The sequence below is a fragment of the Sphaerodactylus townsendi genome, linkage group LG03 (assembly GCF_021028975.2).
Source record: "Sphaerodactylus townsendi isolate TG3544 linkage group LG03, MPM_Stown_v2.3, whole genome shotgun sequence".
Lineage (NCBI taxonomy): Eukaryota > Metazoa > Chordata > Lepidosauria > Squamata > Sphaerodactylidae > Sphaerodactylus > Sphaerodactylus townsendi.
This window is the reverse complement of record NC_059427.1, coordinates 23,186,207-23,204,474: the sequence shown is the minus strand read 5'-3', so window position 1 is coordinate 23,204,474 and position 18,268 is coordinate 23,186,207. Positions and strand designations below refer to the sequence as shown.

General features: G+C 49.0%; 1 protein-coding gene across 1 annotated transcript in view; it reads right to left on the bottom strand.

The window, feature by feature from the left end:
- Nucleotides 1-17,964, bottom strand: part of LAMB2 (laminin subunit beta 2) — a 70,850-nt gene extending 52,886 nt beyond the window's left edge. Inside the window, exons 1-4 of the mRNA XM_048487312.1 lie at nucleotides 17,693-17,964; nucleotides 10,590-10,759; nucleotides 6,306-6,441; nucleotides 2,313-2,386 (exon numbers count right to left, since the gene is read on the bottom strand). Coding sequence (XP_048343269.1) covers nucleotides 2,313-2,386; nucleotides 6,306-6,441; nucleotides 10,590-10,759; nucleotides 17,693-17,720 — 408 coding nt within the window. The 5' untranslated portion in view covers nucleotides 17,721-17,964. The remainder of the gene's footprint in view (nucleotides 1-2,312; nucleotides 2,387-6,305; nucleotides 6,442-10,589; nucleotides 10,760-17,692) is intronic.
- Between the last annotated feature and the right edge of the window lie 304 nt (nucleotides 17,965-18,268).

Genomic DNA, 18,268 nt, shown 5'->3' with positions numbered 1-18,268 from the left:
TAAAGGGGTCTCTGGGGTACGTAGAGGGCATTAGTAGGGGAGGAGGAGAAGGCTTAAGGGTTCATGGATTTTTTAAAAATCAAAATGGAGATCATCAGATAGTTAAAGTCTGGAATTACAGCATATCAATTTGTATGAGTGTCTGTTAAGTGCCATCTAGCTGCCATCAACTTACGGCGATCCTATGAATTAATGTTCTCCAAAATGCTTTCTCGTTAACAGCCTTGCTCAGGTTTTGCAGACTCAAGGCCGGGACTTCCCTTACAGAGTCAATCTACCTCATGTTGGGCCTTCAACTTTTCCCATTGTCTCTTCTAGTGATTCTTGTCTTCTCTTAAAATCGGAAAAAGTAAATTATGGCTCTTGTAGGTCAATAATAGTTTAACACTGAGAATTTCCCTGAAAAGATTCCAAGACTTTATGTTACACATGATTATTATCGCTAAAATTCTCTCTGCTAGGTGCTGGAAAAAGGAAGTGACTCTAGATATTAGAGAATGAACTGAAAAAAATGAAGTAAACATATGTGTTGCTTTAATTTACTTATTTTCAGAAAGGTGGATGACTAAATGTGCAAGATTCAGTTTGATTGCCCTGCATTCAGAAAATAGATTTAGGTAATTAGTTCTGACCAATCAACGTTGCACATTTTTATTATACTACTGCATATTTTAGTTATATGTAGAAGAATTACATTGATTTTTTTTGAAGCTACTTTGTCTGTAAAGCTGTCTTGAATTTGTTAGGTTTTGGTCTGAGAACCACTATTCTAGGTTTTGGTCTGAGAACCACTATTCTAAGGAGAAAGAATGAGAAACCAAATGTATTACTCCTGTATTACTCCTGAATTTGTTAGGTTTTGGTCTGAGAACCACTATTCTAAGGAGAAAGAATGAGAAAGCAAATGTATTACTCCTGTGATAGAGTTGCCAGGGCAACCAGTAAGACGGTGGGTGGGGGGAGAGGCAGCATCCCTGGAGAAAAAGCAAAAGAAAAATGAGGCCTTGGATACTTATTGGAAGTTCTGACCAAAATTTTCCTGACAATGTCCCTGGAGGTTAGAAAGTAGCTCTCGTAATTGCCAGAACAGAGCTTTTGGCAACGGGTAGAACTACTCTTGTCATTTACGGGAAGCTCTAGGAATAATCATGAACTGAATGGTCAGAACTTCCAGTTAAGTAGCCAAGGTCTTATTTTTCATTTTAGTTTCGCTCACCAGGACTGTCATGCCCCAGTTTCCACCCCACATTCAGCAGAGCATCAAAGGGCAAGGGCTACAATTGGCTGGAAGTCTCCCACCAATAAGCAGGCAAATGTGAATCCTAGCTTGTGAGGAAATCTACAAGGCCACTTATCAGTGGTGACAGAAGAAGAACGTAAACAAGACGCATGGGCGCCTACTTGCTCCTTTGGTGCTTGCCAGAGATCTCTGAGCTAGTGTGACTGTGAAGAAGAGAAAGAAGAGTTTGTTTTCATGCCCTGTTTTTTCTCTCCTGCAAGGAGTCTCAAAGCAGCTTATTTTTAATTTTATTTATTTTATTTATTACTAGTTTTATATACCGCCCTCCCCCTGAGGGCTCAGGGCGGTTCACAACAGGTTAAAACAAACATTAAAACATAATTTAAATAGCAATTATATAAAAACAGAACCCATTTTAAAATGTGGATGGCATCTGACTACTCCCCTTCCCCCTTGTGCCCACGGGAGGCCAGATGACATGGTAGATGTTTTTTTTTTTAACCAGGCTGGCCAAACGCCCTCTGGTGGAACTAGGGTCTGATCTCGGTGGTAGGCCCCATGGAAACTCTGTAAGTCCCAAGCAGAGGGTCCCTAGATCTCCCTTGTAGGAGCCTGGTTCCACCAGGTAGGCCAGTGGCTGAAAAGGCCCCCTCTTCTGCCTCCATCTGGGCCGGTGAGGCCAGCCTGATCATTTTTGGGCTAGGGATCACGAGTAGGTCCTTCTCCGAGGAGCGGAGGGGCCTACTGGGGCAATATGGGCAACAAACTCCTTCCCTTCCTCTCCCCACAACAGATAACTTGTGAGGCAGGTGGGGCTGAGAGAGTTCTGAAAGAACTGTGGCTGGCCCAAGGTCACCTAGCAGGCTCCATGTGGAGGAAGGAGGAAACAAACCTGGTTCACCAGATAAGAGTCCACCATTCATGTGGAAGAGCGGGGAATGAAGCCCAGTTCTCCAGATTAGAGTCTACCTGCTCTTAACCATTACAACTCACTGGCTCTCCCAGGGAAGCCAACTAGGAAAACATGGAGTCCTTTACAGGAGAAGACTACCTATTCCTGAAGAGGATGTACCTTGAAAGTCATAATGAGGTGAGTGAAGTGGAATTCTGCCTCCAGGTCCAGGTGGATGCTGACCTGCTCCATACCTAGATAAATACAGAAACTGGTGTTAGGCCCTGGCAAAACTCCGTTCCTCAGAGGCCAGTGATTTTCAGTCTCTCCTTAGAGGGGTCTCTGGGCTTTCTCTGAAATAATCAAGGCTTCTTTAAAAGGAAGATACTAACAGCCCGCGGCTGATGTCTGTCATCTGCAGTGTACGACCACAGGACAGTTGAGAAGTATACTCTAGGGCAGTGTTTACCAACCTTTTCGATGTCATCAATGTACCCTTGGACTCCCACTCTTCATATCCTCACGGTACCTCCCCTGCCATCCCCCCCCCCTAACCTTCCTCCCCAGTGCCCTCAGAAAGCAGTAATTCACTCCCCCACCTTCCCAGGGTGAAGGGAAGAACTGGGGGGGGGGGGGGGCAGGAAGTGGCTGCTGACCTTGTGGCAGACCCTGTCCTTGCTGGCGCCGGCAGGAGACACCACAAAAGTGAGTGGGGGTTAGCATTGCCACGGTACCCCTGGGACATGCTCCGATCGCGGTACCTTGCCAGGTGTACCACGGAACCCTGGCTATTGAAAAATCACTGCTTCTAGGGGCATAGGGTGTTAATCCAGGGTTCTCCAGGAGGTTATGGGTTCTGCCAGTTCCCATTCTTCCCCAAAGCCAGCAATGATGCTGGCAGGGGATGGTGGGAACTGTAGTCCATAACATCTGGAGGGCCGCGGGTTTGACACCTGTTCTCTAGGGAGAAAACTCAGTTAATGCCACAGTCTTTAAGGTGCAACAGCTGTCAACAACATTTTGCTTGAACACAGGATTGCTACTCTCCAGGTGAGGCCGGAGATCCCCTGCTATTACCATGAAACCCCAGGCTCCAGATTGGAGAAAACGGCTGCTTGGGAGGTTGCCCTCTGTGGCATTATACCCTACTGGAGGACCCATCTCTCCCCGAACCCCATCCTCCCCAGACTCCACCCCCACATCTCTAGGGATTTCCCTGGGACAGATCCAAAAACCTCCTAAGGCTCAAGAGTGTCCCCCAGAGCATCTGGAACCCTATATCACATGACATTGTGGTATTCAGTTCCGTTCCACATTGGACCAGACTTAACCCTTTGGCAGACTTAACCTCTTTTGGACAAGACAAACCAGTTTAGACGAGACCATCTATTTGTCATGGAAGTTCCAAGCCCTTGATGCTTGGTGGAGGGGAGACTATAAGGCAGTGGTGGCAAACCTATGGCACGCGTGCCAGAAGTGGCACTCAGAGCCCTCTTTGTGGTCACGTGCGCCATCGCCCCAGTTTGGGCACTCGGCAGTGGCACAGCGCCAAGGGGGTGAAGGGTGCACAATGCACTAGGCGCGTGCCCCTATGGGGGCATGGTGAGGGCGCTCCGGGAGCGTGGCAGGGTTGTTTTGGGATGTTCCAGGGCAGGGTGGGGGCGGACAAGGCATGGCAGGGGCACAGTGCGCACGCGTGCCCCAAATGCAGTTTCCCTTTGCTCCGCCCCTGGCGCTCGGTCTCTAAAAGGTTCGCCATCACTGCTATAAGGGATATGGCACTGATTGGTAAAAACAGCCTCTGATATCAGAGATAAGCATTTGTGTGGGATTGAAATCTGCTTAGTTTTAAAAAGGCTTAGGTCCAACTCTATTTAGCAAAAATATCTGGATATTTCAGATTTTCCCATGTCTCCAGTTTTCAGTGTCTCCAGTTTTCAGATTATGTAACTTTTTCCCCGCATATCCCCAAACACTTTGGCATGGTACCCCTGGGAGCACGTATGCCCAGGTTGGAAACCGCTGTCCTAGACCAGTGATGGTGAACCTTTTCGAGACCAAGTGCCCAAATTGCAACCCAAAACCCACTCTTATTAACCACAACCTGGAATACTAAAGTGAAGGTTTTATTTTAGAAAACGGTTGGTTCCAAGGTGCCGCATTACATCGGGAGTAAGCTTGGTGGTGGTCGGGTGGCTTTGCTTTGGAAGCAACCGTGGCAACACTTCAAATGGGTGAATTCACTTAACCCTAGAGGGTTTAGGAAGCAAAGTTTCTCCCATTGCACAGCAAATCCGAGCTTACTCCCAGGTAAAGAATTGTGCTTCAGTTCTTCCCATAAAAATCAGTGGGGTTTAACAGCACTTAACAGGGTTACCTACATGTCGTGCCCAGCGGCCCAGGCCAGCCTAGATGTGTGTGTGTGGGGGTGATTTTCTGCCCCCCCACATGACGAACTCTGTGCACGCATGCCCACAGAGAGGGCTCTGAGTGCCACGTCTGGCACCCATGCCATAGGTTCGCCACCACTGTCCTAGACTGATGTAAAACATTGCATTACATGCGGTATTTGCCAGCTGTTGCTAATTGTGGGTCTTTATTGGCTTCAGAGCTGTTGTGCCATGACCTGGATGGCCCAATTACATCCGATTTCAGCTGCTACGCGGGGTCAGCCCTAATTAGCGTTTGGAGGGGAAGGCCAGCGGTGCAACGGCAAACCGCCTCTGTCGGTCTTTTGCCTTGGAACCCTATAATGTCAGCTGAGATTTGATAGCAACAAAAAAAAACGTTGTTGCCTTTAATTTTGGACCCTTGACTTGGTGAAAATTGACTTGCACCCCCTTCAGGGCCTGCTGGAAAGTCTAGCGCATGGGAATATAAAAACAGAACCCAGGGTGAAAGTGACTCCTAGAAGAATCTTGTGCTAGTGGCATTTATGGAAGAGCCTTAGATACCCACATGCCACGCTGCTGCCCAGGGATACAGAGACAGACGGTCCAGCTGTTTGGGACAAGGCTCCCACAGTGGCAAGAAGGCCATCCCTGTGTTCAGCCAGCCTCTCTTCTGTTGTCAGCAGGGCTCCTGTCCCCCACCCCCGCCTGGCAAAGGCTCAAGAAAGAAAGGGTATGATTCAACATTTCCTCTGCGTGGGAGAGAAAGGAAGACACGGTGCTCTGGGGACACCCTCTGCAAGGCCTTGGCTTTGCCAAGTCCCAAGCAGAGGAACACGCTCTGCAGACAGCCTGTTTGTGTGCCCAGGGCATGCTGGGCTTGATCCGTCACAAGTCAAGCTTGCCATATGGAGCCCTGGAGCAAGGTAGGGCCCCCCAAAGCACACACAGAGGCTTGGTGGCGGACAGCTACGTTTCTTTTCAAAGGAGCATGCAAGATTGCCAGCTCTGGTCTAGGAGTGGAACGCGACCACCGTGTATGCAATTTTATCTCCCTGGAACTTAGAAGAAGAAGAGTTTGGATTTATATCCCCCCTTTCTCTCCTGTAAGAGACTCCAAGGGGCTTACAATCTCCTTGCCCTTCCCCCCTCACAACAAACACCCTGTGAGGTAGGTGGGGCTGAGAGAGCTCCGAGGAACTGTGACTAGCCCAAGGTCACCCAGCTGGCGTGTGTGGGAGTGCCCAGGCTAATCTGAATCCCCCAGATAAGCCTCCACAACTCAAGCGGCAGAGCTGGGAATCAAACCTGGTTCCTCCAGATCAGAGTGCACCTGCTCTTAGCCACTGCTCTTAGCCACTACGCCACTGCTGCTCCTTAGATAGGAACTACTATCTATGGCTTTTGTCCTTTTCCCCAGAGTTCCCAGACCCTATTGGTTATTTGCATCCCTTTTCTGCAGTTCTCGTTATCGGTGGCAGTCACTATGACTTACAGTGAGTTCAGGGAACTAACCTCCAGTAGCTAACTGTGCAATCTGAGGCACAGTTATTTGAAAGCAAAGACCATAGAGCAGAGAAAATCTGCCAAGGATTGCCCTGTTGTCAATCCTGTTTTGACTATGGGGACCCAAGTTTAAAAAGCCAGATGGTAACAGATGCTCCCTGATGACAGGAAGCAAAGCAATTCATTCCCAGTGCAGTTCTACCTTTCGTTCAGCACCGAGTGCACTGTTAAGCACAAAACAGCAGTTGAATATCAGGGATGAAAAACAGCTTCTTACCGTTCTCTGCCTGCCACCAGGCCTTCTTGCGGTGGGGCGCAAATGTGGTGATGACATTCTCAATGCGATGGCTGTTCGGATTGGCCAAGGGGTCGTAGGGCCGACGGGAGTCACATACAAAGCACTTTTTCTCATCCTGTATGACAGACAGTCACAGATACACAGGACTGAATGTGTACATACTACATCCATGATCATATCGTTTTTAAAAACCCTCTAATTTGCAGTCCTTCAGGCTGCAGATCTAAGAACGTGAATGTGCCGTGCCCAATACAATTTCAAAAGCTGGACAATTGGGGGGGGGGGGGGACCAGGAATTTCAGTTTTTCACATAGCTGTGCATGTTTCTGTTTTCCATAGCTCCCCCCACCCCCCAGAGGCATAGCTAGGGAAAATGGAGCCCGGCGCAAAATCTGAGTTTTGCTGCCTTCCCCCTCTGTTCGTTTGTGTTTTTTGTATTTTTAGTGTTTTTTTCCGTTTCTGGCCTGCAGGAAGTGCAGTTTTTAGGCTAGCAGCAGCAAAATTTCAGGGTATCTTTAGACGACTCTCCAGATGTTACCAGCCAGGTTTGGTGAAGTTTGGTTCAGGGGGTCCAAAGTTATGGACTCTCAAATGTGTAGCTCACATCTCCTATTAGCTCCCATTGGAAACAATGGGGGATGGGGCACCCCCTTTGGGAGTCCATAACTTTGGACCCCCTGAACCAAACCTAACCTAACTTGGGTGGTATCATCAGGAGAGTCCCCCGAAAACTCCCTGAAATTTTGGTGCTGCCAGCCAAAAAACTACACCCCCTTTCGGCCAAAAACTGAAAAACACTAAAAAATACAAAAAACAAACCTGAATTTTTTTGTTGGTGCAACGCACACACCCCGGTCCTCTGGTAGCTCCGCCTCTGCCCACCCCCAATGGCTAATAATAAGAATTTATATGATGTTTTTTAGCATTTAAAGTACTTCATGTAAGAGCCAAAAAAAGAGGAATAATAAGTAGAAACTTGTTGACCCTCTTTTAAAAACATAAAACTCATAATCTGCAGGACGCTCAATTCTGATACTTGCATTTTTTCTGCATAAATTCCCAAATTCACACAGGCCCACATATAAAATGCATCACATTGTTGTTCCCCTCTTTATCTAAAGATTTCAGGGTATACATGACATTGAATCCAAAAGAAAGGATGGGTCTCTTTGATACACATCTGACCAAGACGGCTATGCTAGGGATCATGGGACCTGCATCAACAAAAAAAAAACATGAGGGATGGGGACAATAGTATGGTGGGGGAATTGGGTAGGATTGAGTGAAAAAAAATGGCTTGATCTAACCCAGGGGTCTGCAACCCGCGGCTCCGGAGCCGCATGCGGCTCTTTCAGCCTTGTACTGCGGCTTCACGTGGCCTGGAGGTCAGAGGATAGTGTGGACGTGTCCTTCCAGCCCTCCAGAGCAGTGCTGGAAGTAAAGGTGAGTGGAGGGGCCAAACCGCAGGTGGCTCCATGTGGAGCTGCCTCTCCGGCTAGGTAGATCTTCGGGGCCGTGGAATATGGGTCCAAATGGCTCTTTGGGTGGTAAAGGTTGCCGCCCCCTGATCTAACCCATGGCCCCTCCCTCAATTCACCCTCACAACAACCCTCTCAAGTTGTGGGAAGGTTGAAAGGGAAAGCAACACACGTTCAACAAACAAGCTTGATGACTGAGTCAACATTTCAACCAGAGTCACCCAGTCTTAGACCAGCTCTACCATTAGACCACTGAAGATACCAAAGAATGTAACAGAAGAATCCAGCCCTAATCAAGGACTGGCATTGGCACTAGGAACTGTAAGCAGTTGGACTCATTCCTCCCAAGGTGCCACAGGGGCCAAAGATTGGCTTCAGAGCAAGACACTGACTCTCGGAGAGGTTTGGGATCCATCTTTTGTGTCAAGCCTGGGCAGGAAGACGGATGGCCGCTAAACTTTCCCCCTGAACCTAGGGCAGTGTTTCCCAACCTTTTCGAGGTCAGGGTACCCTTGACCTCACTCTTCATATCTCACGGTACCCCTGCCACCACCTTCCACCTTCCCCTCCCATTGCCCCTGTTTACCACACACACCCACCTTCCCCTCCCAGGGTGAAAGGAAGCACTGGGGTGGTGGTGGCTGCTGACCTTGTGGCAGGCCCTGCCCATGGGCCAGCTCCATGTCCTTGCTGGCGCCAGTGGGAGACACACCACAAAAATGAGGGGGGGGCGGTAGTGTTGCCGTGGTACCCTTGGGACATGCTCATGGCACCCCAGGGTACCACGGAACCCTGGTTGAGAATGGCTGACCTAGGGTATGTTGAGCTGGATAATAAAGCTAGCTAATCTCCACTGTGTCATCCTGAGGTGATTTAATCAGTGCTTTGAGCAGGCCATATTTATCCTATCTGCACTAGTCCCAGTAATCAATCAGTATTCAAAAGAATAGTCGAGGCCTTTTCTTGGATCCTGACAAGTCCTCGAGCCTCTCCTATCTTTGTGTCTGAACCCTCCAAAAGTTCCTGGCTTCCCTTCCAGCTTACCTCATACTACCTCAGGTCTCATTTGGGGGTATAAATGTTGGTCCTTTGGTCATTTGTGCTGCATTTTCTGGATTCATGTGTGCACTCCCACTTGTGTATGTGTTTCTTTTCTTTGCTCCTGGAAATGCTGGTCGTTTTCCTCTTCAGCACTGCTTTCCCTGGACGTCCCTTCAAGACTGGTAACTATCACCCATCCCTGAAACCTTATCCAACTTCCTCCCTTTTCCTCTTGGTCAGCGCTTGTGTGCTTTGCGTGCCTGTGTTCATAGCTTAAAATATATTTCTTGTTTGACTATTTTTATTCTTTAATAAAATCCATTTTAGTTATACAACTGCCTGCTCATCGGAGAGTTTTCACCCAGGACCATCCTGGTATGCAAGGTTATTGGTTACCCCCTCTTGCTCTCTGTCTCCAGCTAATTCCCCCAATGAAACTGGAGATGGCCTATTTAGGGTGACAGAATCTCCAGGGTAACATTGAACACTGTGAGTTTCCACTTCACCAAGTGCCGCTCTGTTCTGTTATCCTACACTACACTTCCTCATACATGAACGCACAAAGTTGGGGAGGCAAACTATTCATCGATCAAGGTCAGTAGACCTCAAGTTCAAGGTAGCCTTTATTGGCATACAAAACAGAACAAAATTTCAAAGCAAAAAAGATTTTAAAAACACAATTACAATTACTAATTTCCAGAATAAAATTTGCAAGATTTTCACAAAAGACCACATCAGAGCTGTTCAGGAGGCGGGGTATCTTATAACACTCTTGCCACTGAGAACATTGCAAGAAAATGGAATTCATATATTCCATGTATATCTCAGAGGTGTAGCTGCAAGGGGACTTTGGGGTGTGCATCGCACCGGGCTCCTGCCTGGGGAGGCAGCAACATTTTCAGGATTTTGGGGGGGTATTTTTTAGTGTTTTTCAGTTTTTGGCCTCCAGGGGATGCAGTTTTTAGGCTAGCAGCACCAAATTTTCAGGGAGTTTTCGGGGCACTCTCCTGATGAGTTAGGTGAGGTTTGGTTCAGGGGGTCCAAAGTTATGGACTCACAAAAGGGGGTGCCCCCATCCCCCATTGTTTCCAATGGGAGCTAATAGGAGATGGGGGCTACACTTTTGAGAGTCCATAACTTTGGACCCCCTGAACCAAACTTCACCAAACCTGGCTGATATCATCCGGAGAGTCTCCTAAAGATACCCTGAAATTTTGATGCTGCTAGCCAAAAACTGCACCCCCTGCAGGCCGAAAGCTGAAAAAAACACTAAAAATACAAAAAACACAAATGAACATGGGGGGAAGGCAGCAAAACTCAGATTTTGCACCGGCCTCCATTTTCCCTAGCTACGCCTCTGGCGTATCTTATTGTATTTAGGGCATACAAACAGAGAGTGGTCAAGTGCTTCTCTTCAGGTCAGTAGACCTGCTCTGACTGGAACCAGCTCTCCTGGGTGCCAGGCAGCCATCTTTGACATCACCTTTTACTAAAGCCCTTGAACTGGACATGCCAGTGATTGAGGGTGAGATCTTCAACAAACAAAGCAGACGCTTGGCTACTGAGCCTACTACAGCCCCTCTCTGATCTCCCCACCCGTTCCACTCCACTCACCTCACCTCCAAGGACTAGCCCAAGTAGGAACGTTGTCCAAGATCAGGTGCCATTTCTCGTTTTAATGGTTCCAAGTCCCTCCCTGGAACCAACCCCTCACCAGACCCTTCCCTGTGCTTGAAGCACTTACCTGCAGGTGGCTGACAATGCAATAGGGCTGAGAACGTCGTAGGCCGCAAGTGGAGGTGGTGGAGAGGCGGTCGGCCCGGCCTACCAACAGATCCCCCGTGGCTGGATAGCAACTGCCTTGAGAACAGCCATGGGGGAGCTCTGGTTCTTGGCACAGAGCTCCCCCCAGCACTGCAGAGACAGGGAACAGTCAAAAGAGACGTCAAATCAGTGACTGGCTGAGACTGCGGGTAACAAAGGCAACTCTACTTCAAAATGCAACTCTACTTTGCTTAAAGCAAAGTATTTTTTTCCTCGTTAACCCCCCCCCCCAAAAAAAGAAATTATAAGGGTTGCCAGCTCTGGATTGGGAAATACTGAGATTTTGGGGTGAAGTCTGAGGAAGGTGGGGTTTGGGGAGAGAAGGCACTTCAGTCGGGTCTAATGCATAGGGACCAGATGTCCAGCTTTTGGCGGGACAGTCCCGCTTTTAAGCAATTTCCCGATTTTTGGAAGGCTGCCGCACAGCCTTCTGGGGCGCTCCCCTTTTCCTGCCCTGTCACAGGGCGGGAAACAAGGGAGCGCCCCAGAAGGCAGTGCAGCAGCCTCCTGCGCACGCGGCCGCTAGAGCGCATTGTCTTTTGGGATGCCTCCCGTGCCGCCGCATTGCCTTCTGGGGGCGCTCCCGTTTCCCTGGGGCGCCCTGTCACAGGGCGGGAAACTGGGGAGTGCCCCAAAAGGCAGTGTGCTCCCGCTTTTAAAAGGTGAAAATCTGGTCACCTTAGTCTAATGCCATACAGCACACCTTCCAAAGCAGCTGTTTTCTCCAGGGGAGATGATCTCTGTCACCTGGAGACCAAATGTATTCCCAGGAGATCTTCAGCTACCACCTGGAAGGTGGAACCCCTAGAAATTATATTATATTACTACATTGTATTTATTTTTTGGTTAAATTTAATATACCGCCCACCCCCGGAGGGCTCTGGGCGGTGTACAATATACATATTAAAAACTTCCACAGATAAAACCAATAACAGCAAGCTAAAACCATGAATAGCAAAAACAAATGCCAATTTGCAATTATAACATTATCAGATGGTGAAAATTGCAATTCAAATTGCAGCCTATAAAATGGGGTGCTGTGTGGTTTCCGGGCTGTATGGCCGTGTTCTAGCAGCATTCTCTCCTGACGTTTCGCCTGCATCTGTGGCTGGCATCTTCAGAGATCCTCTGAAGAGATACCCAGCCACAGATTCTGGCCAACATCAAAATACTAAGCAACCATCCCCAACAATACAACACCAATCCCTAGTGTGAAAGCCTTCAACAATACAGCCTATAAAATGTTGTGAGGGTGGTCTCAACATAAAATAATAGACTATAAATGTAAATGCAGGGGATGGCGCTATCAACGGCTATTTCTCACCAAAAGCCCGACAGAATAATTCTGTTTTACAGGCCCTGCGGAATTGCTCAAGATCCCTAACAGATGGCGATATTATACACAAACATGGGATTCAGAAGTACACACACAAAAAAATGTTCAGTGAGGAGGGCTTATTTGAAATTTGCTTTGTCAAAACAGCAGTGGCTGAAATGAGCAGTCCACTCAAATGTATTGGTTTTCTTAGATTCCGAAAAGACATATAGGGACAAACCGATCCAGCTAGCTTCTTTGCTCTGTTCTGCCTAATTCATTTCTTTATTACAGCCCCCCAACCCCAGCTTTCTCACCCCATTCCATTTTAAAATGGCACGACATAAATAGAAATCAAACCTAACATTAATGCACCTGGCTGATGGCGATCAGGAACAAGGATTTCATTGAATATATGCCTGATATCTGCGTATTGTACATGGATCTCATCTATAAAAAGTGTTTAGTGGCGTAGGAGGTTAAGAGCTCGTGTATCTAACCTGGAGGAACCGGGTTTGATTCCCAGCTCTGCCACCTGAGCTGTGGAGGCTTATCTGGGGAATTCAGATTAGCCTGTGCACTCCCACACACGCCAGCTGGGTGACCTTGGGCTAGTCACAGCTTCTCGGAGCTCTCTCAGCCCCACCTACCTCACAGGGTGTTTGTTGTGAGGGGGGAAGGGCAAGGAGATTGTCAGCCCCTTTGAGTCTCCTACAGGAGAGAAAGGGGGGATATAAATCCAAACTCTTCTTCTTCTTCTAATTTTTAAATTATGTCTCAAGGGGATTGTGGAACATCATATACTTGGTGGGTGATAGTAGATTGAAGGTTAAGAAACTCTGACCTAGGGAATGCTCTAGAACAGGGGTCTGCAACCCACGGCTCCGGAGCCGCATGCGGCTCTTTCAGCCTTGTACTGCGGCTCCACATGGCCTGGAGGTCAGAGGGTACTGTGGATATGTCCTTCCAGCCCTCCAGAGCAGCGCTGGAAGGAAAGATGAGTGGAGGGGCCAAACCAGAGGTGGCTCCATGTGGAGCTGCCTCTCCGGCTCGGTAGATCTTCAGGGTTGTGGAAAATGGGTCCAAATGGCTCTTTAGGTGGTAAAGGTTGCCAACCCCTGCTCTAGAAACAGAAATGTAGAAACTTCAGCTTGGACAGCTTGTTGTCAAGAAGCAACCAGGGTTTTCCCGTGGCAGTGCAGCTGTTCAAGGGAAATACAGATCCCAAGTTAGCCTGCCCTTCGGTAGAATTTTTAGCATCCAATCCACAGCAAGGAGAGGATAGATAGGGAGAACTCTATGTTCCAGGGTCTATCACACTTGGGTAGCATCAAGAGAAAAAAAGACTCATTGAAAAAGACAATAATGCTAGAAAAAGTTGAAGGTAGTAGGAAAACAAGGAAGACCCAACAGACAAGTACAATTATTCAACTCTCCTCGTGTGCCTGCACTGATGACCAACACAAGCTGGTTGGTTCTATGCTGCGCTGGTGCATACGTTCCAACTGCATGCAGGGTTTTTTTAAATGCCCCCGTGCTCAACCATCGAGCCTTGACATCATGGGGTAAAATGGAAACCTGGGGCATCAAAAGCCGACTCCTCTGCAGGACAGAAAATGATGCCGCACAGCAGATTCAGGGGGAAAGGTAGGAGAAAGGGGTGTGTAAAATTAATACTAGATGCTGCAGGGGGGAAAGCATTGGATCACTGGAACACAACACTTGAGACGAGTCGTAAGGGTGTAAGTGGCCATGGACTGACTTTGTAAAAGCTCTCAGTTTGCAAGATCTGAGCAAGGCTGTTAACAACAGGCTATTTTGGACGCCACAGATTCCTATAGGGTTGCCGTAAATCGGAAGCAACACACACACACACACACACACACACACACACACACACACACACACACACAGTAGACCTTCCCACATATAATCTGCTCTGAGCTTTCCAAAGAAAGAACATGAATTCATCAGATTGGGTGGGAGCCTGGATTCAGATTTCACCTCTGCCAGGGACTCCTTGTGTGCCCATGGGCTAGTAGTCACTATCTCTGTGGCCCAATTTTTTCCCACCTACCGAACAGAAATCTGAGGACTAAAATTCCTCTCCGATCGTTGCTGTTGGAATCTCGCCACCCACGCCCAGAACGGGACGGCTTAGCGGACAAATAAACAGTCCTGCAGTTTGAGGAGCCCACCTTTTGTGCTCCTTTCCCTTCGAGCTGAGATTTCGCCCCTCAGACCGCCGCCCCCCCCTCAGACACTCTTCCACCTGTTTCTGCTGCTCAGACAAGGGTGGGGCTGGAGGGAGCAGCGTCTCAGCTGGGCTCCTCCGTCCTCAGCCCCCTCCCCATGGGGTCTGGGAGCGGAAACAGCAACAGTGCCAGAAATAACCCAGTCGGGGATTGGCTCTGTTGTTTGGCCAGGCTGGCCCCCTGCCAGGGATTGTGGGGGATGGAGCTGTGTCTGTATGGCTGGGCTTCAGCGACTACCTCCATGGGATGCCTGACGGTGGTGGGGGGGGGGAGGAGATGGCAACACACCAAGCTGGGATCATAACTTCAGCAAGCTCGGGGTCCCTCAGGCTGCCCTGGCCTCTCCCTTGCTCAGCATGGCAAGAGATCAGACGATGGGGGATGAAGCTCTGGCAGGAGAAAACTTCAAGGGTCTCTTCTCTCCTCTTCTAGGCACACTCCCACCCGCCAGGAATCCTACAGCTGCCTGAGTGGAGGTGGGGCAGGTACGGGATCCTTCTTGTCCCCCAACCCCCTTTTTTTCGCTTTGCTGGCTGCTCTAGGCACGGTGCCAGCTCTCTCAGCCTTAAATCCCCTGGAGCCAGAGCTTCAAAGAGAGCCAGGGACAAAGATAATTAGGGAGCTGGGCTGGGGGGGGGGGGGTTGCAGCTTCCCCAGAACCAACATGAGGGGTGGGGGGAATAAACCAACAAAAGGAGATCCAGTTCCCAAAGTGAAAAAGGGAGGAGAGCTGAGGTTAAAATCACTTAGGTAAACGTCCATGCTCAGAATACGCACTGGGTTACTCTGGATCAGGGGGCTGCAACCTGCAACTCTCTAGATCCGTGGTGGCGAACCTTTGGCACTCCAGATGTTATGGACTACAATTCTCATCAGCCCCTGCCAGCATGGCCACTTGACCATGCTGGCAGGGGCTGATGGGAATTGTAGTCCATAACATCTGGAGTGCCAGAGGTTCACCACCACTGCTCTAGATGGCCAACTGGCCATGCTGGCAGGGGCTGATGGGAATTGTAGTCCATGAACATCTGGAGAGCCGCAGGTTGCAGACCACGGCTCTGGATTAAACAAACTGGCATCATAGCCACCTTCTTGATTCATATTCACAAACCCAACTTAGGACCCTGATTCGATTCATAAGGGTGCACTGAAAGGGTAGCCAAATCTATCTTTTATGTATTCTTCAGCTAAAGTACACACACCAGGGTGGGCTGGAGTGCATCAAAGGGATTACTAGTCGCTATTGAATGATCCTGATAAGCAGACTTAAATGTAGACGGCTTGAAGTCCTTTTTGTTAAGGAAAAAATGGACTTTTCCACTCAACAATGCATATTAAGACAGGTGTGAGTTAAGTAAATTTGAAACAAGGGTCTAATTGTGATGGCAATCTAGAATTAAACTGTATGGATGCTATATGTGGGATTCTCTCAACCTTGAGAGCCCTGAGGCGGGGACATCCAAGCAAGTTTCCTTCTATCAGAATGCAAGATCTTGGTAGACGACATCTCCACTGAAAACCAGACATAGGGCATAGAGCTGGCCTATTGCTCTAAATAGCAATCTGCTACACCACACATTGAGGACACATGCTGTAAATTGTCACCATATCTCACAAAGGGAGTTTTGACTCTTGAAAGCTTAAGCCCTGAACATTTAGTTGCTCTCTAGGGTACTACTAGGACACAAATCTAGCTGTTCTATTGCAGACCAACATGGCCACCTTCTGAAATGACAAACTGATCCTCTGAAGATGCCAGCCACAGAAACGCCAGGAGAGAATGCTGCTAGAACATAGTCATACAGCCCGGAAACCACACAGCACCCCAAACTGGTAAACCTTCAACATCCTTCAGGACCGTGGCAAATTTGCAAGCCTGATATCACCACCAACATTTCACCTGCGTTTGTGGGTCAGCTAGGGTTCTAATGTGCATTCGTGACAGCAAGTACAGAAGAAACAGTTATTTGGGATTGATTAATTAATTGGCATTTGTTTATTTAGGGTATTTCCAACAAAGGTCCTCAAGATGCTTTCTAGGTAAAATCCAAATATGAAACATTTCCTTACAATATTGACAAAAATCCCTGCACACAACAGTGTTCACAGTGTGATCCTGTGAATCCGGCATTCATAAGTGCCCGCAGTTCGCACCCGACGGAAAGTCAGGCGCTGCTCCAAATGGACCAATTAGCTCCCTTGGCATTTATAGCTCACTCCTCAACAGGCGGCGCCCCAGATATAATCCTTTCAGGGTTCATCACCGCACTAAGGTCTCTGAGAGTTTTTCCCTGTAAACCCGCACGGGACTGGGATGCTGGCTGAAAACAACTGAGAAAGTGGGTCACCACATAACAGACTGATGCAGATTCCCCCCCCCTCCCTGGATCTCATGGGGGCTGTGTGGCCTCACCACCCACACATTTAAAGTGCCAACAACTCTAGTCAACTGGTATCATAAGAATATAAGAACATAAGAACTAGTCTGCTGGATCAGACCAGAGTCCATCTAGTCCAGCACTCTGCTACTCGCAGCGGCCCACCAGGTGCCTTTGTGAGTTCACATGCAGGAGGTGAAAGCAATGGCCTTCTGCTGCTGCTGCTGTTGCTGCTCCTGAGCACCTGGTCTGCTAAGGCATTTGCAATCTGAGATCAAGGAGGATCAAGATTGGTAGCCATAGATTGACTTCTCCATAAATTTGTCCAAGCCCTTTTTAAAGCTATCCAGGTTAGTGGCCATCACCACCTCCTGTGGCAGCATATTCCAAACACCAATCACAGGTTGCGTGAAGAAGCGTTTCCTTTTATTAGTCCTAATTCTTCCCCCCAGCACTTCCAATGGATGCCCTCTGGTTCTAGTATTGTGAGAAAGAGAGAAAAATGTCTCTCTGCCAACATTTTCTACCCCATGCATAATTTTATAGACTTCAATCATATCCCCCCTCAGACATCTCCTCTCCAAACGAAAGAGTCCCAAACGCTGCAGCCTCTCCTCATAAGGAAGGTGCTCCAATATCAACCATAGGAGCCAGAGGGCCAGGGAACCTCACATCCTGGAGAAAAGGATCACGTTTCTGGGAGAATCAGAGGATCCCATCATTTTGCTCGCAGCTCTGCAGCCACATCCCAGGGCCCCCTCCACCCCAGAGTTAAGCCAGAGAGATGCCCCCATGTTTGAAGGGTTAAAAGCGGTTTCTCGGGGTCTGGGTGTCTGCCCCCGATCGCTCGGGGGCTGGCTGCAGGAGAAGGCATGCAAGTGGTGGGGAGGGGTCCCTCTCTTGCCCCTGACATAGTAAGATCGACCACACACCCCATACATTCAGTGTTGTGCCAGCCCAGCCACTCCACCCTTCGGTGCCTCGGTCGCCTGCCTTCTCCTTGGGCATCAGGAAGTCTTTTGACAGGCAGGTGTCAGACCCCCTTCTGCCGCCCACTCCCAAGCAAAGGACCCACCTGCCAACAACAAACCCCAAACTTGCATCGGGGCGACTGGATCCAAGGCTCAGTAGCCTCCTCTTGGTCGGAACTGATAAAAGGACAAGGCGGGGTGGGTCAGCTCAGCTGGGCCTTGATCTCTCTAGGCTGGGCTGCTGGGGGGAGGGAGGGATCTGGCCGTTCCCCCCCCTCGAAACGCCCTCCTTCCTTCCTGGCCAAGCCGCGTTTGCACAGCGTCCGACAGTCGCTGGCTTCAGGGCTCCAAAAAAGAAACTCGCGGACGCACCGCTCGGAATGATCCAAAAGCTAAACTTAGTTGGAAAAAGTTAGCTGCGAGGCCGAGGGAAAGCGCGGGCCGGATTCCGGCCGGGATCGGGTGCCGAATGCAGCTGTGTCGCCCTGCCGGGGCTGTTCGTGCAGATAGGAGTTGCTGCCTGGCTGGTTTTTGTGCGTTATTAGGCTACCCGGACTGTTCTCCGCGGGGCATTTCACGCTCAGAGACAGGATTTAAAAAACTCGCACACGTTTTCATGCATTTTTTTTAAACAAGCATTAATTGGATTTAGACCCCCCCCCCCCCCCGCACGCAAATTG